The sequence below is a fragment of the Anas acuta genome, chromosome 2 (assembly GCF_963932015.1).
Source record: "Anas acuta chromosome 2, bAnaAcu1.1, whole genome shotgun sequence".
NCBI classification, from domain to species: Eukaryota; Metazoa; Chordata; class Aves; order Anseriformes; family Anatidae; genus Anas; species Anas acuta.
This window is the reverse complement of record NC_088980.1, coordinates 96,396,558-96,423,510: the sequence shown is the minus strand read 5'-3', so window position 1 is coordinate 96,423,510 and position 26,953 is coordinate 96,396,558. Positions and strand designations below refer to the sequence as shown.

The 26,953-nt window shown below is 42.8% G+C and overlaps 2 protein-coding genes and 2 long non-coding RNA genes across 9 annotated transcripts in view; 3 read left to right on the top strand and 1 right to left on the bottom strand.

Annotated features, from left to right (window-relative positions):
* GMNN (geminin DNA replication inhibitor) overlaps positions 1-6,195 on the top strand; it is a 224,447-nt gene extending 218,252 nt beyond the window's left edge. Inside the window, exons 1-7 of one of the 4 annotated variants that reach the window (XM_068671320.1) lie at positions 605-687; positions 1,157-1,221; positions 2,995-3,093; positions 3,443-3,578; positions 4,312-4,394; positions 4,473-4,583; positions 5,699-6,195. In XM_068671320.1, the coding sequence (XP_068527421.1) occupies positions 1,165-1,221; positions 2,995-3,093; positions 3,443-3,578; positions 4,312-4,394; positions 4,473-4,583; positions 5,699-5,890 (678 nt within the window). In that variant the 5' untranslated portion in view covers positions 605-687; positions 1,157-1,164 and the 3' untranslated portion in view covers positions 5,891-6,195. Of the gene's footprint in view, positions 1-604; positions 755-897; positions 1,013-1,156; positions 1,222-2,994; positions 3,094-3,442; positions 3,579-4,311; positions 4,395-4,472; positions 4,584-5,698 lie in introns of those variants that run through there. The other 3 variants (XM_068671318.1, XM_068671319.1, XM_068671321.1) reach the window with 3 other exon arrangements.
* Positions 6,196-6,648: 453 nt separating this feature from the next.
* On the top strand, positions 6,649-17,503 carry LOC137850854 (uncharacterized). 3 transcript variants are annotated; one of them, XR_011092841.1, is made up of 4 exons: positions 6,649-9,163; positions 9,816-9,903; positions 10,927-11,073; positions 17,331-17,503. It is a non-coding gene; the product is annotated as an uncharacterized lncRNA (long non-coding RNA). The 3 variants fall into 3 exon arrangements; XR_011092842.1 differs by having other exon boundaries at positions 9,816-10,359; XR_011092843.1 differs by lacking the exon at positions 6,649-9,163 and having other exon boundaries at positions 9,176-10,359.
* Positions 12,138-26,953, bottom strand: part of RIPOR2 (RHO family interacting cell polarization regulator 2) — a 59,974-nt gene continuing 45,158 nt past the window's right edge. The window contains 10 exon segments of the mRNA XM_068671312.1: positions 12,138-13,725; positions 13,727-13,761; positions 14,777-14,867; positions 16,665-16,748; positions 18,160-18,362; positions 19,012-19,170; positions 19,807-19,968; positions 20,853-20,988; positions 22,279-22,447; positions 24,321-24,505. Coding sequence (XP_068527413.1) covers positions 13,615-13,725; positions 13,727-13,761; positions 14,777-14,867; positions 16,665-16,748; positions 18,160-18,362; positions 19,012-19,170; positions 19,807-19,968; positions 20,853-20,988; positions 22,279-22,447; positions 24,321-24,505 — 1,335 coding nt within the window. The 3' untranslated portion in view covers positions 12,138-13,614.
* On the top strand, positions 19,901-22,253 carry LOC137850855 (uncharacterized). The gene is made up of 3 exons (XR_011092844.1): positions 19,901-20,038; positions 20,160-20,307; positions 21,392-22,253. It is a non-coding gene; the product is annotated as an uncharacterized lncRNA (long non-coding RNA).

The window sequence follows — 26,953 nt, the reverse complement described above, 5'->3', positions numbered from 1 at the left end:
TGGCTGGTTGTTATCATTTCCAGTTCAGGGCCTGGGGACATGGAGTGAAGCTATGGGAATCGGGCTCAAAAGAACAAAAAATAAAGGCGGGGGCTCTTCAGACAATGGCTGCTTGAGCGCTGGAAACACTTTGCCAGAGGATGTTGAGGACAATTAGAGTTTAAATGGGTCACCACTGAATGGGAGACTGAGCAAGTTTACGCAAGGGAGATCAGCTCTATTTCCTTGTACTTGTTGAGAGAGATTTATTAGGATTTATTATTATTATTATTATTATTATTTTTGTCAGACCACGACTCTCAAGACGTCCTCGTGTCATACAGTTTATTTCCACACTGAAGACTAACATGCAATTCAGCCTGTAATTATAATAATTTCTAATAGCTTCATTGTACTGCCTGGAAAAAAAAAAAAAAAGTATTGATAGCCGTCCAAGGCTAGCGGTGAGACCTTGACTGCGAGGAGCGCGACCTTCACTGTGCGGATGTTTATTGGCAGGACGGCAGGAGATAACCTGAGGAGAAATAAAACGCCTCAGCGGCGTTACCTCACGACACCGCCCCCCCCCCTCCCCTCCCGCCACCACAGGTGGGGCGGGGCAAGGAGGGGCCAGCGCCGCCTGCCATTGGCTCGTGGTCACGTGACGGGAGGGGAGGCGGGAACCCGCAAGCCGCGCCGCTTCATAGGGTGCGGTCCGCGGCGGGGAGTGCGTGTGTGCTTCTGCTGCTGCTGGCGGGGAGCGGGCGCTGGGCGGGTGAGGAGGGCGTGAGTGCGCGGGGCTGCAGCCGCGCTTTCGCTGGGGGCCGTTGCGGGCGGGCGGCAGCGCTGCGGCGTTCGGGGCTTGGCGGGCTGCGGGCTCGGCTCCCCATTGGCTGCGCGGCGGCGGGGGGCGGGGCCACGAAGGGGTGCGCTCCCGCCATTTTGGGCGTGAGGCGATGTGAGGGGGGTGGCCCCGGGGGGGTGCCCGCTTCTGGGCCAGGTGCTCTCCTCGGCCGGTTCTGGGCCGTGAGGGGTCGGTAACTGTGTGAGATGGGTGGGGTTTGTGCGCTGTGGTGGGAGGCCGTGAGGTGATGTTGCGGTATTAGGGTGTTTCTGAGGTGGTGTTGCAGCCAAGTGTGCTCATCTCTGTGTTTATTTGTGTGTTTTGTCTCTGTAGGGATCCCCATGAATTCCAAAATGAAACAAAAGTTGAATGTGGAGAAGTCGTCGGGATCTTTGCAGGTATACACTCTCTGACGTGTTGCAACTGAGGTACAGGCACATGTAAAGAATAGATAATAGTTGTTAAAACGTATTATTACTTCCCACATAAAGTTGAAACTTATCAAGGTTGCCCAGAACATACTACTTGCTCTGTGCAGGCACTGTACAGGCCAGTATCTGGGAAGCTGCCTGTCAGTCTGACACAAGCTTTGTATCTGCTAAAGGCATGCACAGGAACCTGTTGCTGTGTGTTCCCACCTGATTTACCTCCTGTTGGCTTGGGTTATGTCCTGGTGTGAAGAGTGGCTTGGGAATGCTGTGTCCTGCTTGGGCATACGTGTTCACGGCTACTCTTTTAAATGCTCCACAAGTCCTTTTTAGTTTGACACTGAGGTAGCTTGCTGTTTGTCCATGTGACTTCTAGATGCCAGCTGCCTGTTGCACTTCAAGTACTGACTCAGTCTGGCCATAAGGGCTCTGCAGAATAGGCTCTGTAAACTTTATCCTTTACTGGGAGAAACTCAGAGTTAAATCCATCTTGACCAGAGCATGCTTTAACTGAAGTATGTAGGTAGGCTTCTTTCCAAGCCAGCTTAAGGAACTATAGTTGCCTTGGAATTGATGTTTCCACTAACTTCCTTTTTTTGAGATAACTGATTAGAAGTTACTGAAGTTTATAATTCACTTACTCTTGGTACAAGACTATTTCATGGCTAAATGTAGACCCTAATTGGAATTGTACAAATGCAGTATAAAATAGTCTACCAGCCCTCTGTCATAAGGGTAGAGAGATTGTAATGAGAATTTATGGTATTAATGAAAACAGCCATTTGATAGGTCATGCTTCTTGTACTTTCAAATATGTATGTGCCATGGGTTAACTCAAGCATTGGTCAATAGTTCCTTGGCAGAGTACACTTAAATCTAATCCTCAATAGCAGCAAGCAGTGTCTGCCACACGGTGTGATTCCTGTTCCCACAGTAGTTAGTGTTTGTCCTGTAGTTCAACAGCGGGGTAATTGGTGGCAGAAACTACCGTGGGAAAGGCGAACTCTTGTCATACGAAGCACAGTGTGAATCAGTAACTTTCTCACGCTGGCGTGGCATTGTATTCCGGCTGTTTTTGCTTGGTTGTCTGCCATTGTTTGCTGTCCCATGGTGGCCATGTAACCAACCCAATCAGGAATCTTTAATGCAGGAAATAGGTATTTGTGCATGACAAGAAAGGTGATAAACATACTGTTTATACAAAACAATAGCCCATCTGGGTCCAAGCAAGGAAGCCCTGAACTCCAGTTTAGTGGATAATCAAAGCAACATATCTATTTAAATGAATGCCACTTGAGGTGTGTTCATGGGTAATAAAAATGGGTACTGCTTAAAGTAATGTGAATGCCTTTGCCAAGTAAACTTGCAATTGCAGTGACTTTTGTCTCTGTCCCCCAGAGATTGATACTGCTGTTGTCAAGTACAGCTGTGGGAGCTTCAGCTGTAGTGTATGTGTTCCTCTGCATTTTACACAGCCTTGAAATGTAGTCATAATATTTGTGCTATGACTTTTTCAGGTTCCCTTACGAAGGCTAAGGGCTGAGACTGAGCATAACTTCATATGATTAAGATAATCTCTACTATAAATTATCTTTTTTTTGTACAAGCCTTGCAGTAGGCTTGAGTATCATTTCTTGAAAAGATGAGCAATGGGTTACAGTAATTAGAAGCATGATAAACTCGTGAGTTTCTGTTTATGTAGAAAAGTGTGGCAACTCTCTGAAGCAATGTTTGTCTTTTCAGAAATACCTCACAGATACTGCATGCAGTGCTTCCCCAAGACAGACTCTTAAAATGATTCAGCCTTCAGCAAAAGGTTGCCTGGTTGGCAGAGGTAATGAGGTATGAATTAAATCAGCTGTAGTTGTGTAGTTATTTCTACTTTTATTGAAATGATTTTGAGCTTTAATGAAAAAAGCATATAATCCACTAACTAGTGGCTTACTAGCCACCAAGGGTTACTATTTTAGTAATAAACATTATTAAAAACTAGTGATCTTAGAGTACTTCAGAAAAAATGCTTGACACTTCTTGTGTTAAGCATGTTTATTAAAGATGTTGTCTGTAAGCTTGAACTAGTAAAGAAACTGGAACTGGTAGACTTGCTTGAAGTTGTGGGCAAGCTGACTTATTAAAATAACTGTTTTTTAAAAAACTTCGCTCTGAAGTTAAACCTGTATGTCTTCTGCAGAAGAAATCTTCAGTCAAAAGGAAACTCTGGAATAACAAGTTTGCTTCCTCAACTTGTAAAGCTGAGGTGTTTGTGGACAAAGGGCAAGAAAATGAGAATACAGATGATATCATTCAAGCTGTAGATCTCATTAAAAGTACGTGGTAATTCTTGAAATGTTTTCTTCCACTTATATCCTAATGGGAGCATAGCATTTTAACTTGAAGCATGGTTTCTTTGTCAGTTAGATAAATGTTTAGTGTTTTTATGTAGTACTTAGTACTTCCTCTGTAGTATGGTAAATACTATATCTGTATATATTCTATGTATATCTGGTAGCTGTTCAGTAGTTCCAGATACCAGTTCCCATAAACTCATGGTGTGCAGTGCTGAGAAGTCCAGTAGTTCATTACTTTAGCTTATTTACAAGTTCTCAAATGACTGAGTTAAAATGAAAATCTGTCTTGATGTAGTATGCTGCTGCAGAAACCTCTTAGTTTCTCAGGACCAGTATAAAATATCTTGAGTTTAATGGGAGACTGATTAAGTTCAGTGTGGACAGTGACTTGAGAATAAGACTTCTGTCTTTAACAAAGTACAAGTTAAGGCTGAGAGTTGTAAATGTGACCATCTGTCTTATGCAGCATGCTGTCATGCCTGAGGCAGCTTCTAGAAGACTCAGCCTGCATAGCCATTAATACAGTGTAGGATTTTTGTCTTCTGTAAGCTCATGTCTGTAATTGTAAATTTACAACAAATCCTGTGGGGAAAAACCTACACAGAAATCTTATTCTTGTAGTGTAAGGAACACTTGTGTACAAGTTAGGTATCTTAAGGTGATCTCCAGAATTTAGTACTAGGCATGGACTTACTGTATCTTCTTACTTCAGAAAGTCCTTCATCTCAATACTGGAAAGAAGTGGCTGAAGAAAGGAGGAAGGCTCTGTATGAAGTCCTTCAAGAGAATGAGAAGGTAGCTAGTGAAAGATAAAGAACTCTGGTACCACTGGCTGTTGTCCTTATGTTTTAACATCTTGTTTTTTGAACACAGTTGCACAAAGAAATTGAGCAGAAAGATGGGGAAATTGCCCGCCTAAAGGAAGAAAATGAAGAGCTAATGTCACTGGCTGAACACGTGCATTATATGACCAGCATGATCGAGGTACGTAAACTACTTAAACGCAGTGTTGTAGAGGAAAAGATGTGAGAAATCAACAAGGATATTTTAACAAATAATGACTACTCTAAAAAGCTTATTTAATGAAATTCTGTTCTGTCCAAGTGCATAATAGATAAAAATCTTCGTGTAAGGAAATTGATACTTTACACCGAGTTTTTTTTGTACAGAGCTTTTTATTAAATGTAAGCTTTTAGTGGCCAGGAGAGCATGTTTCTGCACCTCAAGCAAAGTTTTGAAAGACAACTGTGTCTCAGTGCAAAAACTAACTAAGGCTGATTCTATTGGCTAGTGTTTTATGAAAAAATGCGTGTTTATTTTGTACTTTAAATTGCAGACCTAAAGTAGGTTAACTTCTGAAGGTATAGATGGACAGGTGTCTCTGTCACTGATTCTGTAGAAACAGAAAGAGATTGTAACAGCTCCTGAAACTGACAGACTAATACCAGAGCCATGGAACCTGGAAAGTGTTAATGGTGGTTTTTGTATGGATTGAACTCTCTCCTCTGGGATAAGAGGCTAGGTGCCTGGCAGACTATTTCAATTGGACCAGGGAGGTGGTAATTAAGTTGATTATTTTGAACTACATGATTAAGACAGAAGTAAACTTGATCAAGTTAACTTTAACTTAGTACATTTTTTTTTTTTTAGTTTAGTTTAGTCCTAAGACTCCACTGATCTGTTCCACCTGACTTCTTGGTTTTCAGGCAGTGCTGATTGTTAGTGAAACTAACAGAAATTAAATGACTTAAGATGCTAATGTAGTGGGTAACTTACTGGTGGTCCCTCAGTAGTTACCTTAAGCCATTCATTTAAGGCTTTAGTTGAAGAAAAGGCAATGGAGCTGAGCCTTAAGATCAGACTAGGTTAAGAACTTGTTTTAGTTTGTTAATCAAGTGCTAGAAGTTACATTCAAATCTAGAATAACTGAAAGACACAAACTTTATCTCTAGTTAAAAAGTGAACTGAATGTGTTAGTTTAATTTTAGGGAAATGATTGTAGTATATAATTAGTTTTGGTTGCTCAATCCTTCATGCAGTATTTCACTGGTTACTACTCAATGTGAACTTGGTACTTTCTGTCCTTTGCATTTTTCCAGAGGTTAACAGGGCAAGAAGCTGACAATCTTGAGACATTGGAAAGTCTGGCTTTAGAGGAATCCAAAGAAGAAAATGAAGAATTTAACCCTGGAGATGATGCAGACAGTACTTCTGAAGAAGGGCCATTACAAGTATCATGTGGTTTAAGGGAGAGTGTATCAGATGATACTTCAGGTGAAGCAAAGTACTGACAGCTGGAGTGATGACCTTAAATGGGCTTGTGTATATGCATTTTTTTAACTGCAGTCTTCCTCTTGAAAGGATATACTAAAACTTTTCAGGTATAGAAACTTGTGGGAGCATTACAGATCATGGTTTTTAACTGGAATTATGTAGCAGTGAGTATTTGAATACTGCTTGTACAGCTTGTTACAGGCTGCAGTTAATTGCTTGTTTTAAGTCTGAATACTGTGTATTTTGAACTGTTGTGTAAATACCATTTGGTCTGACATGACATGTGAAAAATGATAAATAAATCTTTACCTTAATAAAACAAGCATCTTCATTGAGTGGGGAATGGCTAGTTCCAGGTTCAGAAGTCTGATGCGGCTACTGTAAATGAAAGTTTCCTGACTTTGGGGGGAGGGCCTGGGTGGAATTGTGAAGAACAGAATTGTTTTGGGGGGGATAGGAGAAAGGAAAAGCAAAAAAATAAAAATTGTGCTGTTGGTGAGACTTCAAAAATCTGAATAATGGGTAGTAAAACTCAAAAAGATCCTAAGGTTTAATTAGATTTACTTCATAAAACACTACCTCTGCCTTTTAAAGTAGCCTTTTTTTTTTTTTTAAGATGTGTGAGAGCTTAAGTGGAATGTATTAGTCTTCTGGAACTACTTTGCTTTTTTTATAGAATAGTTTGGTTGTAAGGGACCTACAACTACCATTGGAGGCCAACTGCATGACTGCTTCAGACCTAACCAAAAGGAAAAGCATATTACTGAAGGCATTATTCAAACCTCTTTTGAACAGTGCCAGGTATCAGCCACCTTTTTAGGAACCTTTTCCAAGGTTTGACCAACCTCATGGTAAATCTATTCTAACATCCAGTCTGAACCTACCCTGGTGCAGCCTTGTGCTCTGCCCCAGGCACAGAACCCAGCGGTTACCTTTGAACTTTGTGCTGTTGCTGATTGTCCAGCTCTCCAACGCATTGAGGTCCCTCTGCAAGGCCTCTTGGCACTTTATGAAGAGATGAGGTGGGATGTTCTTGCTGTCTTTCAGCAGCTGTGCTGAAAGCTTGATGGAGACAAAGCAGCCTACGCTTCAGAGCTGCTCTGAGGGGAGACTCAGTGTCTGTTTTCAAAGTATTGTTGCGGTGTTTACCAAGGCATGAGGCAGTATGTTTACTGGTGAGTGTTTATAAGGAAAAAAGGCACACTTTTAAACTTTTGATCTGGTATCCATATGGAAAAAGTTTGCAGTTGCTTGTGCTGAGGTGGAAAGGAGGATAAATTGAAGGCAGGTTTTCTACTCCTGAGTGAACTTTGAGCAGTTCTGCAAATAACAGAGGCTTCCCTGGACAGGCTTTAAAAGATGGTGGCTATTGCAATACCCTGTGAAGAGCTTAATGTCAAGTGAGTTCCAGGGGGCTGAAATAATCAGGGATTGGGGTTTATGGATTAGGCCCTGCCAAAATGGGTGCTTCAGGGTGTGTGTAAACACCTGTGGAGCTATCAGATGGGTTTCTGTAGATTCCTTTAGTACATCATTCAGTCCATGTGGGTGTCACCTGGTAGATGTTTCACAACAGATTTGAATAGGAATGTCAGAACCATTATAGGAAGCCTTCTGGCTTCCATTTAATCTGGCATCTGGTAAAGCATCATGTTTTCCTGGAAACATAAAAAGATTACACCTTCCAATTGTCCTCTGGAGGACTAAACATAATCCTTTCCATCACAGTGCAGAAAGAGTGGCAAGTGTATTTCCTTTAACTTGCACTAACGCTCTATTTAACAAAAATAAAGTAAAAAAAAAAAAAAACTAGATTACGGTTTTGTAGAATAACCCTGATTTTTTGCTCAAGAGAAATGGTTAATACATTCAAGTGACTATTTCTTAGATTCAGTAGTAATAAGTGAAGAAACACAAAACTTCACTTGTTGGAACAGTCCTTTTAGGCAGTGCAGTTTAGTTTAAGTTATTTGTAGCTTATAGCTGTTCTTCAGAGGTGGCTTTGTTTTTCAACAGCTGGAGTTATTTCACATTTTCTCAAAGCTGTAGAAAACAATAAAGCTCTCTTGCGTAATTTTTTTGCCAGTCAGACCAATCCAACCAAGGCAATGTTTGCAGCTTCTGCAGCTTTTTTCCTTTGCTAACTGCTGCGGTACAGGTGTTAGTGTTAGAACAAAGGACTGTCAGAACATAAATCCAGAATTTGCATGCATCATCTCGATCTGGCTCTGGTTTCTTATTTCCATTAAGATGGACACGAAGAATGTTTATTGGTTTTAAATTGTGAGCTTTCTTGATTCTTTGTATTTAAATAAGAAAGGCAAGACAGTCCCCTGGGTACCTTTCCTTCTGTTGAAATAGACTGTGTGCAAAGTAAATCTTGCATGTCCTTCATGTATTCTGCCTATATTGCAGCATTTGGCTCGAAATATAACAGAAGATCTTATTTCAAAAACACATGTACGGGTCAGTTAATAATATAGTAGGCTTGCACTGCAAGCCTCTAAAGCAAAGCTGTTACGGTGTTACTAGCTTCAGGTCATGATCACAGAAGTTTGCTGCAGAAACTCCTGAAAAAGCATGCTGCAGGAGAAGACCAGCTGTCAGATGAGTGGTGCTACGGGAACTGAACCCACACGTGTTCTTTATCCATCACAGATGCATTGGGCCTCGATCAAGTAATATCTCCCTGTAATATCAGAAATACTGGTATATAAAAACACTGTCGGGAGCTTAGCGCTGCTGCAACTCATCGCTGTTTAAAATGTTCTAAAGTGGTTGGGTTTTAATTATTGACTTGAATATTCCTCAGGATTTTTTAAACATGGAGTAGAATTGTCTTATGTAGTAAGTATAAAAACTTTGTATGCATGAGTGAAAGATTTGTCAAGGGTGTAGAAATTATATATGGGTTTATAACTAGTTCCATTACAAACTTCTGACCTTTTTATTTCTGGTGAAATATGTAGGGAAACGCATGTAACATTGAAACACAGCTGTGTAACCGCTGAAAATCAACTTCACTAAAAACAAATTTCATATGCAGCTAAATTACAAACAACGTTGTCTGAGTTCTGGAACCTAACTGGAGAATGTGATTTTTCCAAGAAGTCGTAGATGCTTTTGTACAGCAACCTGACCAGTGTGCTGACCCCTTTTCACGGTACAGGCTACGGCCACGATTTTGTCTTTCACTGGAGAATCTGAGGCTCCCCGTATGTGGGATGCATCTGCTGGGTCCTGGCACTTCTCCATAAAAAGATGTGCTTGTCCTGAGGACAGAATTTCAGGTATGTAAGACTGAAGCGCTGGGAGTCAGGACGTTTGCAGATTTCAGATGTTTCAAGAAGAAACAGCTGTGCAGGGACTAGCAGAGGCAAGCAAACATGGGGCTGGGGGAGGTTTGTGTGAGGAAGAACACTTTAATTGAGGACAGGTTTAGCAAAAACAACAATTAGAGTGTAAATGCCCATTGTATTTAAGACAATGCACAGAGAAGTGAATTAGACCGTAATAACTGCTTGGCTGGGCAACTGAAATTCTTGATGTTTGGCATTGTATTGCTTACCTGAGTGCCTGCAGCGTTGTCATGTGTTGCAGCCTTTCCACAAATAGCTGAGCTGATCATTGATTTTTGTTTATTTATTTATTTTGCAAGCAAGTACACTGCATATTTATTTACTTTTCCCTAGGGGCCATCAAAGATTGTTTTCGTTTCAGAACTGGGTTTGAGACTTCGAGCAGAAGGTTTGAAAATCTGCCAAGCCCATGTGCTACTAGTGCTCTGTTCTTGCGACTGAATTGCATTGTTATCAGCTTCTAATTCAGAACATGTTTGTGTACTGTGAATGTATTTTTTCCATTCACATAATAACAGTAGTTCAGCAAATAAGGATGTTCTGACAACTTCATTTACCATTTCTTGTGGTCAGTCATGTTCAGGGTTGATACCTTGGGTACAATGTACAATACCTCTGTGGTACCCTCAGCGGCATCTGAGCTATTTGAAGGCAGTGGATCCTATCATCAGGTACGATTGCACATCAGGGGTCCATATATAGCAGCATGGTGGGGTTGTGAAAGCCACAGCAGTTCATAGTGTGAAGGACAAAATAGCACGAATAAGCCACCAACAAAAATGTCAGGCAAACCCATTTTCCTGAGTACACTTTTCCTGGCAAGCTTTTCAGACTCCACCACTGCTGAGTTATTTTGGTACAGCAACTCTTTCCTAACCTACTTTTCTGGGGTGGCCGGGACCTTTAAATTTGTTAGTCAACCAGCTGCAGCCCTAAGAAAGAGGTTTTGTAATTACTGCTTGCCAGCTCGCTCTTTGCTAGTTGGGAAGTGTCTGTCTTGTTAACATTCACCTCTCTGCATTTGGGCTTTTTTCACTGGAAAGAGGAGAGCTCTTGCATTAATGCCTTAGGAAAAGGCAACATTGTGAGCTCTGGGAGCTTAAGAACACAGAAGTTATGAGACAAATGTAAGGGTTTGTTCTTTTCTATTTGCCTTCATGTTTTGGAAGGTTTAAGGCTCACTTTTTCAGGAGTTCGTAGCACTGAGGGGAGAAACTTCTGGGATTTGTTTGGTTTTGTTTGCAGTGTGGTGTTTGTTTGTTTGTTTTTTCCCATATGTTGTCATGAATCATGTCAGGATATGATTCTGATCTATTTACCTTTTTCCTAAAACAGTGCTAGTACTCAACATGAAATTTAGCATTTGTACATCTGTGTGCCAGATTTAACAGTGACAACTGTCAGGTACCACAACAGGAACTAAACACTTCCACTCAAATTTTTGTGAATTTCCACATTGGTTTTGAGAGCACAATTTGCTCCTGCCAGTTTTGTGTGAGCTGTGTGTGTTTATATATATATATGTTTTGTTTTTTTTAATGGTTAGAAGGGTGTAGTGGATCAGCTTTACATTAATAAACTCAATTTGAAATGAAGAAAAAGTAGGTCAAACATATTATAAGCTCTGTTTGACTTAGTACCCGTATATATGAGTAACCCTATGCTCTCTACAGCTTTGGCTCTTTGTTCTACAGGCAGTCGTGTGTTCCTCAGATCTGTGCCATATTCCAAAATTTTCTGAAGGTGAAAAGGATCACGTTCTGTCCGATAGGTCTCATTTTGTGTAGGAGGGAAAGCATAATCAGTCAAAGCTTGGAGCCTGTTTTTGTTAACCTTCCTTGGTAAGTATCTTGAATGACACACAGTTGTTTTGCTATGAACTTAAACTAGAAGTACCTAGAAATTTTGGGTGCTAGTGTTTACTTGAAAGTAAGCTCATCTAACTAAGCAGTGGTTCGGAATGCAGTACCTGTGGTCTGACGACTTCATTGCTTTTCCCTTAGCAAAATTATGTTCTGCTCTGTGATGTAAAAACTATAACCAAGCAAGGTTTTTGGTAGGTGTTATATATTGTAGGAACTTTTGTGTGATATGGGAATATAAGAATATTCCACGTTTTGCTCTAAACAGTATGCTTCTTGCTGATGCTCTGGGATGGGAGCAAGGGTGTGCACAGACATGTGATACAATTGGAGAAGGAACATTGAGAGGACACAGTCTTCACCTTGCTTCCAAAGTACCATTTTAATTTAAAACTTGCTTTTTTTTAATGTGCTTTGCTTCACCTCAGAGGTACAACTAAGCAGTCACTTTCACTATTGTTTCATCCCTCTATTTTCCCTACCTTTCTGGTTTGTCTCTCTTTAATTTTCTAAATCAGTTTGCCACTTACCTTCCCTTGGCCAGCAGAAAAATGAAAGTGCACTACTTCTGCATACTAAAGCATAAGCCAGTATTGCACCATTTCTCCCACTGCTCAAGAAGATGCAGATCCCTCATACAGGGATCTTTGCTATGTGTATTGTTCACTTGCTCTAATTTTTATTGTTTTGTCAGATCTTAATGTTCTTCCAAGTCTTAACATTGATATGTTATAAAACAAAGTTCCTACATTGTAGGAAGTCTAGCGGTTGACTTTGTATAATATAGCTACCTTTTTTTGTATTATAAAATCCTGGGGTTATCAGGCTCGAAAAGAAAAGACAAGTATTCCTTACAGGCCTTTTCCTTTAATATATGACAAAAACTTTGGGTTTGTCCCAAATCCAGTTCCAAGTAGGTAGTTACTACTGAGGATTGGAGGTGATCTCCACGATAGTTTGATGGTTACATGAGCTTTACATGAGCTTTTTTTTTTTATGAGGAGAGGCTGCTGGTAGAATGAGGGACTATACATATGGAATGATGTGCTTAGTACTTAAAAAATAATCTTTATTATAACTTAAATGTGATAGGAAATAAGGTGAGTACAAATGCCACAAAACTAAAGGCAAAAAAAAAAAAAAAGTCAGTACAAAAGAACACCTTGGAAGAATTCAGCTGATGGGACAAGTGTGGTACAAAACCCAGAACATGGTTGTTTCACCTTCTGTATAAAGAGTCGCTATGCCTCAGTAAACAAGTAAGCATTTTGAACTGTACAAAACGTACTTTTTTAATTAAAGGAAGAATATATATATTTATAAATATACAGATATGTACATTGTTGTAACATTCACAGTTAAAAAAAAAACAAAAACAAAAACCAACAACAAAACCCAAAACAAACTCTGCCTGCCAATGTGTTTGGCGCACAAGGCTTCCTTTTGATGTGAATTGTTTGCAATCTTTTCTATGTAGTCTATGCAAATTTGGATACTTTAATTGACACCTAAATAGCATTTCATGCATAATGAACACAGTACAGGAACACTCTTCTGTTAAATCCTATTTACCTCCTCTGTTATCTTAAGGCTTATAATCAACAGCTTGAAGCACTGTCTTTCTTTCTTGCAGTGAAGGGAGCAAATGCATTCAGTTCACACTGTTTATTACTGCCTCCAAGGTCCACTTTAGTTTGTTCCAGTTCTTTATATTGAAATCGCTCTATAGAAGCTATCCTCCGCTAATTAGAGTGTATGAAATCCAATCCTGCTTGCAACTTGCAGGACAGAATGGCTGTGGGGACTTGTACAATTAGCTGTACTCACTACTTCTTGGAAATAAATAAATGCACTTCACCTTTTCATTTAGTTTTTCAAAACCTACGTGGTTGTTTGATCCCCCTCAGAAATCTCTGGATTAATAATGGTTCGTTGCTGGAGGGCAAGAGAAAGGAAATAAAAGACCAGTAGGGGCATTTAGAATGAGTCACTAAAGTGACACCTTCAGGGGTTTACATCACACTGTTTCTGGAGGCAAAACTTAAAAAAAAAAAAAAACTTGCTCTATATTTCAGGACTGAGACAGCAAAGTGGTGTTGTGGGCCACTGGAGTGTTGCTGGGGACACTGTGAGGCAGGATATGCTTGGCTCGGAGTTGCAGAGAAAGCTGCTTTGTAGTTCTGCTCACGTAGCCTCCTACTAGTCCATTTCAGATATATATCACGTCTCAAGCTTTCACAACAACTTCAAGAAAGTAAATATAATACCCAGTAAAATATATGAAGATGCCGGATTCTAAAAACCCACAGAAGTTTGCTGAATAACTGCAATTACGTTACTACAAATCAGTCAAGAAAGTATGGTTCCTCAGCATCCAACTGTTCCATCATAAGCTGCGAAGAGGAGCCACTAGGAACTCTTCAGCTGGATTTTAGATTTTGCTTCTCCTCAAAGATGTGAATTGCTACATTTTGGGACATTCTCACAGAGTTCTTCAAAGTATTCCTTCTACTTCACGTGCTAAATTACTTCACGACTGTTAAGCTCAGGCAGGTTCTTTTTCCACCTAAAAACCTGTGGTAGCTTCAGTTCCACGTCGACTTCCAACTTTGACAAATTCCCGGGGGAATTTGTCCAGCTGTTCGTATGCCAGTCTCCCATCTTCACCTGAACACAAAACGTTAAAGCATAATAGCATGCTGTGTCATTGCCATACAGCATTTAAACTACTGGATTCTCTGCTGTTAGAATATACCGACTGCTTTCCCTTCTTAAAATTTGTTATATTGTTGAAGGCAATTTCAGAAATTAATTGGAAAAATTAAGCGTGATTCTCAAGGTGTTACATAAAGGTTACTTGGAAAAAATAATGTTCAAATTACTCCTTAATTTGCTCTTCTCATTTGCTTATTTTATTCAGAGCAAAACAGAAGCAGCTGTGGCTTGTATGATTAGATGGCAGTATCTGTAAACTTGTCTTACTAAATGACCTACAGTGCTCAGCTGCAGCTGCAATGTGCTTGAGGCGGATGTTGTTTATCTGCTTCTAATTTAGACAATATAAAGTTTATCCACTTCTCGCTTCCTGGCACTTTAAAGAAGCGGCTCTAACCACATCTCCATATGAGACGTGGGACACAGATGCTGCTCTTCTACATCAGCACAGCATTTCTGGGTTAGCAATCACTGCATCACTGCTGCTTGCGGAACTAACAGGGCATCCAACACAATCACAGTACCTATGTGATTTCCAGGATGAATGTGAAAGGAGGCCGTGGTATACCTCAGAGAGACATCAATTACATGTAGGATATAAGGAGGTATAAAAACAGGCCAGTCACTCTCTTTCCTTGTACAGTTTTCCTTAATAAATGTGTTGTGTGGAATATTTAATCTTGTTTTTCAAATTAACTGTGAAGTATTTCTTTTGTCAACTTCTCCTTTGCTATTTTTCCTTTTCTACTTCCTCCTCCAGAGTCAGACAGCTCAATTTCTTTCCTTTTGCTTCATTTTCATGATTTCCAGAATGAACAACTTATAAGAACATATATTTTAAACTTGTTTAAGTTTCTAGGTAACACATTTTTTCATTTTAGAATCTCGCACTTGTGTCTTGCAGGCATCTTACATGCTGCTCAGTCAGAAAAGAAAATGAAGTACTGCTCTAAAGCAGGCAACTCACCAAGTGAGAGCAGGGTTTCAGATGCAACTTTCCTGATGTCTTCATTGTCAGACTGGCAGAGCGTGACCAGCATTTTAATACTCTCAGTAGCCTGGAAATTGGAAAGAGAACCATATTAACACTACATATTACAATGTGTTTTAATTTAAGAACGTTGTGTAGAAGAATTGGTTATACCTCTGCGTTTCCTTTCCTACTCTCTATGCATATGCAAATGCCATCTCGCATCCTTGGGCTCATCTTAAAAAGGTTTGCCAGACACTGGTACAGACCAAACTTCATGACAGCATCCCCACCCCCCTGCTTTCTCCCTCTTCATGTAGGATGAGGTCTCTTGCTCCACCAGCTTTGGCCAGGAAATTGTGTAGGAGGAAGCTGCTGGAGCACCAAACTCTGCATGTTCACCTTTTTTCCAAAACCAACATGGGAACCTCCATGTTTCAAGCCTCATGCTAGAGGATGGCCTTGTTGGGAACACGGGGAATGCAGTTTTTAGGGGTTCCCCTGAGGATGGACATCTAGGAGAAGGCATATTTTCTACTGTCAGTGCAAACTAAATTTTCTACCCTTTGCTCTACAACTGTAAGTATCACTGAGCAGCCACATCTGACACTTCTGCCTGGGTGAGAGGCTATGGAACAAGGCCATAAATGTGCCAAGGTACGAGTATGGCAGTGGGAAGGATGGGAGAGAGGCAACAAGGGGATGTTTCACACTGAGCATGGCAAGCCTGGAGGTCTGAGAAGCCTGTTCTCACCAGCGTAACTGTGTCTATAGCAACATTTTGGCCAGCCAGCCAAGTCACTTGAGTATTTCTGTAGGCTCCTCACTGACACCGGTGCTGACCAACGTTTCCACATTTTTGCCATTTCTCTGTTCTTTGGGGAAGAAAGCAAGGAATGATCCTGTTCTGCTCTGCGACAAAAATGTTAGGCCTTCGGAGAGTGCAGCTGTCATGGTGTCTCTAGACATGATATTTAATATGACAGGAACAGTGCTGAGTGAAAGGGAAGGCCAGGTGGCGTGCCATGTGGGAGCACCTCTCAGCTACAGTCAGTATCTGTGTTGATCCAAGAGCCATAGGTGGGTTCTGCAATGCTCCCAATCAAGACTTATTATCTACCACAGCCCTTAGATCTCATCACCCTGTATTGAACCTAGATACCCGTGCTTGACTAAAGGCAAGTCTGCACTGACTGCATAGTGGTGACTGCACCTTTATACTGAAGTTAATGATGGAGCCAAGCAACACAGAGCGTGCTGTGATCTGCAAAACCCCTTGGAGATGGAGGCTGGCATCATGCATGGTTGATCTGTTTGATTTCTGTGCTGAGGATGAGACTGCAATTGGGTTAGCTCATCTACATGGGTGGTAGGCACCTATCAGTTGTAGCCTTCACAGGTAGTGATATCTTCTTGGAAGGCTTCAGCTTTTTTTTTTTTTTCTTTTTTCTTTTTTCTTTTTTTTTCTGAAGATCCCAGAAGATGAAGGTCTGTTCCCTGAGCAGTATTTTTCCCAGTAATTGGAAATAAAAATAAATAAATTCTCACTGTTCAAGATGCACTGAGACACACTGCTCAAGTTTTATCTCTGGTTCCCATTTCCACCACTGACTCTTAGTCTGCCTTCTCCTGAGAGACCAAAAAGCACCACTGCACCCTGTATGCAGCAGAGGTGTAATGCCCCTTATCATCGCCTCTGAGAGACTCCTGATAGCATCTTGTTCAAGAAAAATAGGTTTTCACATATGCTCAATATCGGATTATGTATTGGACAGTATCGGTTCTGGCAGTTGCTATTGCAATTTCTAGTTTGTCATTTGCACCTCTCTGTTGTCCTTTTGTTAAAGTAACACCAAGTGCCACAACCGAATCCCTTGTCTCTTACCTTGAGGTATCTTAGAGCCAGGCAAGCTGCCTTCTGCAGCTGGAGGTTGGGCTGGGTTAGGGCTTCACAGTAATAAATCAAGGCCTGGAAACAGATAAAGAAGAGTAACCATGAAAATGTGGCTGCGTGGGGCAGCAGGCTGGAGGCATTGCTACCCTGATGGACAGAGAGGGCTTGCTGCCCTTCTCCTGACGGTGTGCATGTGGGACCAAGACACAGCCCTGGTTGCAGGCAAGGTGATGGGTAACTCCCTACAGGGGCTCCAGGCCAGGCCACTCATTATGGCTCCTTGGGAATGTGTTGTCTTGGGCCAGTTTTTGATGAGTAAACATTCACATCCATGAGAAGCACAGTCTGGCACCCCTGAGGGCCTTTCTACCATGAGTCGGTAAAGAGCAAGTGGGACCTGAGGTCTGAACAGCCCAGGAGCTGACCCTTGAGTTGGTCTTTCTAATGCAGGGGTAGTGAAGAAAAGGCTGAGATGGGACTCAGCCCGAGGGACTGAAAGAAACTATTACAAGGTTGGCAAGAGCCGCTAGACCACTTTACTCCCTGGCCCTAAAAATTACTAACTTGCTGAGCAAAAAAAACACATGAGCAGCTGAACTTGTTGGCAGCTGGGTGCATAATGCCTTCATACAAGGCGCTTTGTGGTCTTTCCCATAGGCTGTGAACCATCTATCAGCTACATACATCCATTCCAGGAGAAGGTTGTTTTTCCCCCAGATGCTGCCTCCATGAACATGGGAGTTGGAAGGATGGCATGAGATATCAAGAGGCTGCAAAAATGGAAAATGAAGTAGGAAGGCAAGCAAAAATTGGACTGGAGTGACAGAGAAGAGCAGCAAAGGGTGAGCTCCCTTTTTCTCTTCCCTGTGCCTTCCTTCTGCCACCTTTCCTCTTCCAACTGCCCTTCCTGTCCCTCTCTCCTGACAAGGAACAAGAGGATAGTAGAGAAAGGTCTGCCACGAACAGGTAGAAATCAACCCCTAACTCCTTCTTATTCCTCTTCTCCCATCTCTTTAATTTCCGTGTTTAGTCTGGCCCTGCTTGTTGCCTTCAGTATCTGTGCTAGACTCCAGTCTTAGGTGGAAGATCCCATAGATGCCAGACTCCTCTGGGAAAAAAAAAAACAACCCTGAAACCTACGTCCTTGTGCATTGATGATGCTGGAGCCTTGCCATGAAGCCAAGTCTGAGACAGGACAGCAGAAATGTTGGAGTGTGGAAGACAGATGGAGACTGCAGCATTTGTATGTGCACAATTTTGGTTTGGTACCTGTTTAGTATAATGACAGGTAGAAGCAGACTGACATAATGACAGAAATAAACCTGCCTATTTGCAGAAGAATTAGGTGGGAAATCCCTCTGGATCAGTTTAAATCAGGCTTGGAGCAATTATTTTATATATGTAGGCATTTGAGACACACAAGGAGAAAAAAAAAAATCATGATTATACTGGTCCCTTGTGTGATCGGTGATTTTCTGCCACTTACCTTCTCCCTGAAGTGCTTGTTTTCTGCAGTAGCTGTCAGAAGTGACGCCACAGTCTCACTGACTTCATTTTTATTTTCATTGAGAAGTAAAGCCAAAGCTCTCAGAACTTCTTGCTGTGGTGGGAGGTTATTGGAATTTATTTTGGCCACGTTTTGATGCAGTTTTCCATCTTTCACAGACTGCAGCATCTGAACCACAGAGGCTAGAAGTGCAAGAGGAAGGTCTTTGTTACTATTTTTATCCTTTCAGTATTTCAGATTGTTCCTTTCCCCACCATAAATCCTCAGTTTTTACTACACACACAAAATACAGATGAAAAATCCCCATGTGAGCATTGCAGCATTGTGGTGTGTCTGCACAGGGAACCGTCTGGGCTTTAGTTTAGGACGGTTTCTCTCACATTCTTGAAGGAGGGTATGAATAGGTGGGCTAGATGCAATGCTATGGCACTTAAATCCTCACCAGAACACGGGAAACCCAATATCCTAGCTAATGTACTGACTTCCAGGGCATCTTTGTGAGAGTTTTTCCTAGGGGACTGATGTCTCCCACCAAAAGCCAGGACTAATGTGTCTTAGGAGTGGGCTGAAGTGCCTTTTTCCTTCCAGGCTTTTGATAACAAGCTCTCCAGTGTGCCCAAATAAAAGGGAAAACTAGGCAAGGTTGCCCAAACTGCCTCTCAACTCGAAAAGAAGAAAACCTGGTTTGCCAGGAATTGCAGTCTACACTTCCTTGCCCCCTTTCCTCCCTCTTTTCTAAAATCACCCTCAGGCCTGAACTGTTTTGTGCTGAGCACAGAAGGATGTCAATGTATTTGTTCCCTGTTAGACGCTGTATTTTGTATACCCTACCTTCTTTTGCAAGCTGCAGCAAGTAGCTTCCGAGATCATTAACGCTGTGGCTTGCAAAGTAGTTGTAATACTGAAAGACGGTGATGATCTCCGACGACATGGTGGAGTAGAGGACGGGCTCGGTCCGGTCCAGGATCTGAGACACCAGGATGCGGAAAACTGCAGGCAGACAGGGACAGAAAGACAGGTTAGTGAGAACAAAGCTGCTGGCATTCCTGCCTGAGTGTGTGGCATGCAGAAAGCTAGCCTCAGACACCGTCCTGGAGAGCTGCAGGGAGGGAATCACTGCCCTGGGTGGGCACATGCCCACCTCTGAGCAAGTCACCCCTGTTCCAGCCCAGGGAGAGCTGGTCAACATAGCTGGAGATCAAAATGTGGTACATCCCACCCCAAACAGCAACCTATCATCAGGTAGACATACTTGAATGCGTATAAATTTCATCCCAGTGAAATGTAATGGGGCATGGACATAAATAGGATTAAGTGAGAGGATTCCTATGTCATGGTATCACTTACAAATCTGTATTTGGGAATATGCTTTCCTAATACCTGATAAACCTTAAAATGATGTTTTTACCCTTTTCTCCTATTCTGATCTGATTATTTCAGGCCTAAACTCTTTCAAGAGTCTTTGCATTAGTTTTCAAATGAGATCTTGGAGCCATGCCCAAACAGACCTCAAGGGGTTGGAAAAGAAAGCACTGACAGCTGAGTAAAGCCCAGTATGCAACTGTTCTCCATTTTGGTGACAGATAATATATATATGTATATTTATTTTTTTTCAGCAGGTGGTACCTGTTTCTGCAAGCCCTGGACATTCCTCATTCACAGTGGTGGCAAAATTAATATCCAGCTGCTTCATCATCTTGTCTGCAGATGTGTGATACACTCCTGAAGGACCGGTACATTTCATCCAGAAAGCCAGCAGCGACAGCTTCTTGTGGAACTCTGGGATGGCTGCAGGAGAAAACAAAATGAACCATGAAACACAGATGTGCTGGGAGCACTGCCATCCTAAATAGAAAAGGTGATAGGAGTGGAGGAAATCCACCCCATCCCACTGGTAGATCACCCTGTGTCTTTACCTTCACTGAGAGTGGTCACATGCTGACCCCAAGTTTGTAATGCGTTGTTTCCTTTTCCCACAGGAATATGTGAGAAAATGTGCTCCTGATCCAGTTCTGGGCACTGATGTCTCATCCTTTTAAATACCGTGAAATATGAGGGGAAATACTAGGGAATAAAAATGGTCTGCATGAGGCTGGCCCTTGTCCTAGCGTTGCTCTGTGGCCTTGGGTAAGTCACTCAATTTTACCTTAATTTTCTGATGAAGTAAATACACCGTGGTATATTTACCCACCCTGCCAGAGTGCTTATGAGGGTGAATAACTAAGTGTTTGCCAAACTCTTCCAAGGTATTAAAATAAATGCAAGAACAACACAAATATCTAAATAGTTCTCCACAGAGATGGCTAAAAATAGTCTTTGGGATAAACCGTTTGAGGAATTGTATTATGACTTTGATGGAACAAGGCAGACCCAATCTTTCCTCAGGAAAGAGAGGTGGAGGTCAAATTTGGCTCTACAGAGGTGGCAGCATCCCCACCCCACTGCAGCAATTACCCGTGCATATCAAGCAGGATATTTATTTCTGGATAGCCATGCTTAAGACAGAATAAGATCAACTTTGGTGACTGCTGCTTCTGTTTGTAGCTGTGAGATGTCCCTTGCTGTGGTGGCATTTCCCCCAGTCACAGCGAGCTCTGTGCAGTGATTATTTCCTCAGGCACACATGCCCAAACAAAGCCTTTCCAGAGGAAATCCCCTGACTTGTCTCTTACCGTCGGTAAGGGAGGTGATGTTTCCCAAGTTCTCAGTGCTGATCTCTGCAATGTTCTCCATCACGAGGATCTGCCTAGACAGCTTATCCAGGAGGTCTCTTGCCACAAATGGTGTTTTGCTGGAGAACACAATTTGCTGATGGAGACAAGTGGGAAAGGAAGAACAGGAGTCATTGAAACCTCAGAACAAATCCTCCAAAACACCTGCTACCTAAAGAAGCGCAAAGGCAAATTCATTGCCTGGATTAATAGGATCTCCTTAATCTCAAATGTTTCTAATTTCTGTGGTATTTTATGGTCCTGGTTGATGTGCACTGTCACTTCTACTTTTAACATCTGTGTCCAGATCCAGACACCTGAGTACCCATTTGCATAATTTCTGATTTATACACTCTGGTAAGCTAAGGGAATCTGTCATCATGAAGTTTAAAGCCAGAAAGAAGTATTAGTCTGATTTTCACACAGCGTAGGCCATGGACTTCCAGGACGTACCTGCCTGGAGGCAAGCCACAGGTTGCTCTTTCTCTGCTCTGTTTCAGCTCCGATCACCTACCCCGCTGCCTGCATTTGCTTGGTGTTTTCCCCTGGGCTTGGTATTTTCTCCCTGCTGCTGACACCTGCATTTTCTTCAGCAGTCCACTTCAGTATCATTCGTACAGAATCTGGACAAAGCTCAAGCCTGCCTCCCCCAGCTGCATATTTACAGCATGTTCTTGTATTTAAGCCAAAACCACCCTTTTTCTCATGCTTGTGGGTCAGCAGAGTGTCCAGCTCAGCAGTAAGGGTACTGGAATCAGGATTGCTCTGTACTGCTTCAGTGGGCTTTTGGGGGGAAAAAAAATAAAAATAGCTAATTATATCTAAGGTTGAAGAGTCAAATAATTGTAAAGAGAAGTTGTGATACGTTTTGATTCACCAACAAAACCCTGATGCCCTCACTTGCTAGAGTGTCTTGCTGGAGGTTTAAGATCACATTTATTGTGCTTAGGTTCTGAAGAACCCTGCTAAAAGGCTGTGCTAGTTAGTCTCGAGTATGAATGGATGATTTTGATCTCCCAGAGGGACTGCTATGTGCTGCCTTTGCTGTGGTGTGGCCTTTGCATGCGGATGATCTAGAGCAGATTCTTCTCCCCCTCATGCTGCAGAAATGGTTTTGCTTTTGAGGCTTTTGAGCCCTGGGCTGGGTCAGCCAGTGGGGCCACGGGCTCCTCCTTTACTACTGAAAACCTGAGATACCTAAACTGGGGAGCAACCTCCTGGCCAGGAGCATCCCCTGGTGAAGCCAGCAGAGGTTCCTTGCCCAGAGCAGTGCCTGCCCCTGCCTTCTGCTGATCTGCACCAGCAGCACCTGTGCCCCGTGGTTTGCTTATCAGCTCTGCTCCGAGCTCTGAGCCCGGGACTGAAACAACAGGAGCTGTTGTGGTACCTGGATGAGCTGCGTGCAATACTGCAGGTGCTTAACTATGGTGATGTCGAGGCTGTCGTTCCCCGTGGTGAGTGGCAGAGGGCTGCCGGCAACGCTGGTGCCGACACCCGTGTCCTCGGTGAGGGCTTCGCTGAGGTGGCCCCTGGCTTCGGGGTGCTCCGGCCTGTAACTGCGGAGGGAGGAGGAGGTCAGTGGGGGCCAGCGGCTGTTGTGGCAGACAGACACAGGCTCACGCAGCGAGACGGGCAACGAGCACGGGAGAAGAGCCGAAAGCAGCGCGCTGGGACCACACAGCCCTTGGAAAGCCAGAAACCCGGTGCTGAAGACATCATGTCACACGTGAGCAGTGGTGCCCGGGTGCAGAGCCGGGTGGGGACAGGTCGCTTCCATGGAGCCCTGGCTCGTTTGCCTTGAGCAATGCCAAGTGAGCCTCTTTAACCTGTGGCTGCTGTCGCACGTTGGTGCAGAGCCCGGGAGAAAACACCCTTCTGCTGATAAATCATCTCCCCCGCTGGCCAGGACGAAGCAGCGTTACAGCTTGTGCCACCTCAAGCACTGAGCTGCTGAGAGCGAATCGAGGCTATTGGCACCTCCCGGTGCCAAATTTAGGACTCATTGCAAAAAGAAAGGAAAACCACTGCTGGAGTAAGAGACATGATGTTTTCATAGGCCGTTTTAGGCACACTGTGTACAGCTGAGTTTGCCAGTAGTTTCTGTAAGAAGGTCAAGCTATTCTCACTGTGTTTTAAATCATTATTTCCAACTTTGTCGTGTACAAATGATCCTCCCTGTGTTTAAATGCAAAGCCCAAGGTCAGTCCCCAGACTGCAAGCGTGCTTGGCTGCAAGTTCAGAAGTGTCAGCACTTGTGATCTTTGCACTGAGTCACACACGCATCTAAAAATGGAAGCAGGAATCCACGCTTTCTGGGGATCAGCCCGAGGGGAAAAAATGGGATTTTAACTTCTACTTTAACTTAAAGGTTTTCGTTAGCTTCCAAGTTAGCTTAACAGTAACTTAAATTTCCTTTGCTTAAGTTGAACTTAGGCTGAAGCGCCTGGTTAAAGCCAGATCTTAAATCCATGCAGACTGAACTGAGCTCAGAGTGCCAGTGTAGCAAGCAGCACAATTTTCTAAGTTTTTCTTCCCACCAAGTCTTAGTCTGGAGGGAGACAGCACAGCGAGATGGATGGGAACCGAATGGTCATTGCTTGTTTGTACTCAAAACTGTTTTGAACAGGCCATGATAAGATGTGAGATGTATCACTCCCTTGTTAGAAAGCATGGGATTTTAGGGAACCAAGTTAGAATTTTCCTTTTTTTCCATGCCTAGTGCCACACGTGTGCCTGTTGGGCTTCGTGTCAGTGCCGAGGATGCAAACATGCTTTTAGGATTTAATGATTGAAACACAGCATCTTACGGTCACACAACAATGGCAAACCACGACACAAAACAACACAGCTTTTTTTTTTCTTTTCTTTTTCTTTTTTTTTTTTTTTTCTTTTTCCCTCAGAAAGACCAGAAGTGATGAAAGAAGGGCAGGTAACACGCAGGGCCATGGACAGAGTACCAGTCATCACTCTTACATTCCAAAGGAAACCTACACCATGCTGCTTAAATCTGGCCCTGTGTTATTGTTATTGACAAGCTTAATCCACTGCAAAGACTCATTCGGCTAGAGAGAAAAGACAAAGGGAGGGGGGGGAAAAACCACAGAGGAATTAGTAATTACATCCAAGGAAAACCAGGTCCAAACCTATGTCAAGGAAGAGGCTCTGCCAGTGTTGATGTCAGCTTAATTTAATTCACCCATATGTTTGGGGGAAGTGGGGGCAGATTATGCATATTTGAACAGGAAGAAAATGATCCTGGAAGCTAAAGGTTTGGTATACAGCAGCCACAGGAAACCCTCTGACCCTATAAACTCCTCAAGGATTAGTTGGTCTTCCTTGAATAATGTGTGCACCGGGATCCTCTGTTAGTGACAAAGAGCTAGGGTATCAGTTTGGCGTAAGCATAGCTGGCACTTACTACAAACTTACCTATTCTTCTCAATCTCAGTGTCTGAAAATACTGAGTCTGCACCTCCTCCACCATTACAAACCTCCTCACCACCACCATCCTCATCATCAAAGTCAGAGGTGTTCAGGAAATCAAAGCTTTCTAAAGCACTTTCAACTGTTAGACTTAAACTGGAGGACCTGCTTCGGGTTACTGCTGGCTTGCACTGCAAAGGCAGAACGAACCAATGAAAACCCCAGATATTAGCTACTACTGAAAGAAAAATAAATAAATAAATGATAAAGCTTAAAACTTTAAAATTCTTCATTTTATTTTTTAAACTTCATTTTATTGGGTATTTCACTTCAAACCTTCATATTCATAGCATACACAATCAACGCCTGAGAACTGGAAAACCCTTCCCTTCCTCCTCCCCTCCCCATCCTACCCCCTCTCTTCCCCAAAGGAAAACCCTCAGAGGTGAGATTTGGCGTGTTTTATAGAAACAAGGAGTACATCTTGAGTCCAAGTGACGCAGCTTTCAGCATCTTCCAGAAGGAGAGACGGTAGTTAATGCAATGAAAGGTGAAAAGGAAAGGCACATTCCATAATTTCTGTTACAGGTACAGGAGCTGAGTTATATGTATATATCCAATGGCACTATTGAATTTATTCCAGATGCAACTCTAGCGGAGCTTAGCCAGGAATGAATTTGGTCCCATATCTGCAGGTGGATGAGAGGACTTTTGTGGCCGTTGAAGCCACGTGGCTTATCAAGGAAAAGGCAATCACACATCAGATGCCTGGGTGACAGAAAAAGGCAGTATCATAACCTGTGAATCAACAGCACCTAGAGAGGGAGGAAGCCATCCTATCTCCCTGCTGGGAAGAAACGTGACTGCAGCCTTGCTGGTGCTGTGGGAAGTATCAAAGGCCCTGGTCCCATGTGGAGATTCATCCAGACGTGCCCATGGACTTGCTTCCAGGTCACCTTGCAGGAGCAGATGATGAGTCAGTAACTTGAGGGCTCACCCTGTCCTTGGTTTGTGCAGTGACTTCTTACATCTTGAGCCCCACGCCATTGACCAGAAACAGCCAGGAGCCAGCGGTGCAATTCCAGAGCTGCATCTTCCAGTCCCGAGTAAGAGCCAGGACTTTGCTTTGTTTTGTTAAAAAAAAATCAAGTTGGCCTCCGAGTTCAGGCTCAGCTACCCTAGGCTTGGAGTTTTGTTTTTAATTTGTATGCACAAATTGTATGCTAGCATTTACAATACTTGATGCCCTAAACTGGCCACACAGTCTTTAACTGATCAAACATACTCCATGGCACCTCTGTAGGGGTTGTATCCCACCTACCCTGCAGCACGGATGGCTTCAGCTACTGTTCATTTTGGGGCTGGCAGTGCAGCTTCTTCAGGCAAGGGCAAACAGCGATATGTGGGCTTCTCATTTTCTGTGCCCATCTGACACGGCCAAGAGGGCTTTCTTCAGCTGCAGCTGGATTCCAGCTCCACCTTTTGGCACGGGGAGCCCAGCGCAGCTGCTGGGGATGCCGAGTGTTGGTTTGCAAGCTGGTCAATACGCCACATGCAGAGAGTAGATCTGGAAGAAGTGGCCATGTCTGGCGTGCAGGATTTCTGCCTGCACATGTCTGTCCTCCCTCTCCCCCCATCCTGTGTCCATCCCTTTGTAGCTTCTGATAAAAGGAATGTGAATGAACAGTCTCTGTTGTCCCTCTGCTGTTTGGACAGCTGACCTCTTTTGTTCAAGCTCCAGAGCAGTCACGATGTTAAAAAATAATAGCAATGGTAGCTTTGCCTGCTTGAGCTTACTGGGGTATAGAGCAAAGATCAGGGGCTGCAGGTTGTCAGAAAAAATAAACAACCTGGGGAAGTACCATACAGCTGCAAACACTGATGGAAACAAAAATGTTAACAAAGTTGTTTTTTTTTTTCTTTTTGTAAAAAGATAAATGCTTCTCTCCTTTCTCTTCAGCCATGTTTTTAAGTGATGAGGTTTAAATGACTAGCAGACCAACTTGCATATGAATATGAAGCATTTGAAATGATTATTTCCCATATAACACTCTCTGCACAGTACTGCATCGTGAGTTATTATTCATGGGGGAGATATGAGTCACAGTGATTGGCAGTAAACATTATCAACACACATGCAAAACCCTCTACTTCTTTCTTCAACATATTTGGGTATAAAGACAGGATGTCTCTCACTTTAAAAACGGATGGGGAAAAAAGGAAAAGGCTTGCAAAAAAATGTAGGCAAGGTAGGAATGGCAACGTTCAGTGGGACTTGTACGTCTAAATCGGTTTGGCAATTTAGAAAATTCGGCTTCTACAGTTACAAGGCCTGATCCTCAGCTGGTGTAGATTTGCACAGCTCTACATAAGTTCAGGGGTAGTATGTCAAGCTACACCCACCAAGGATGTGACCCGTAGATTTTAAAGGCAGAAGATTGGCTACAATCTGATTGCCAGTATGGCACAGGCAACAGGTTCTCAAGTGGTTTCTTCAGAGAAGGGAATAATTTAACTAACCTTCTGCCATGGTGCCTTTTTCTCTTTCCCCCGGGTTTCCAGTAAAGTAAAAAATCCATTGCTTGAGGATAAAAGGCTATAGCCAGTACATTGCAGACACGAGTTTAAAAACACAACAC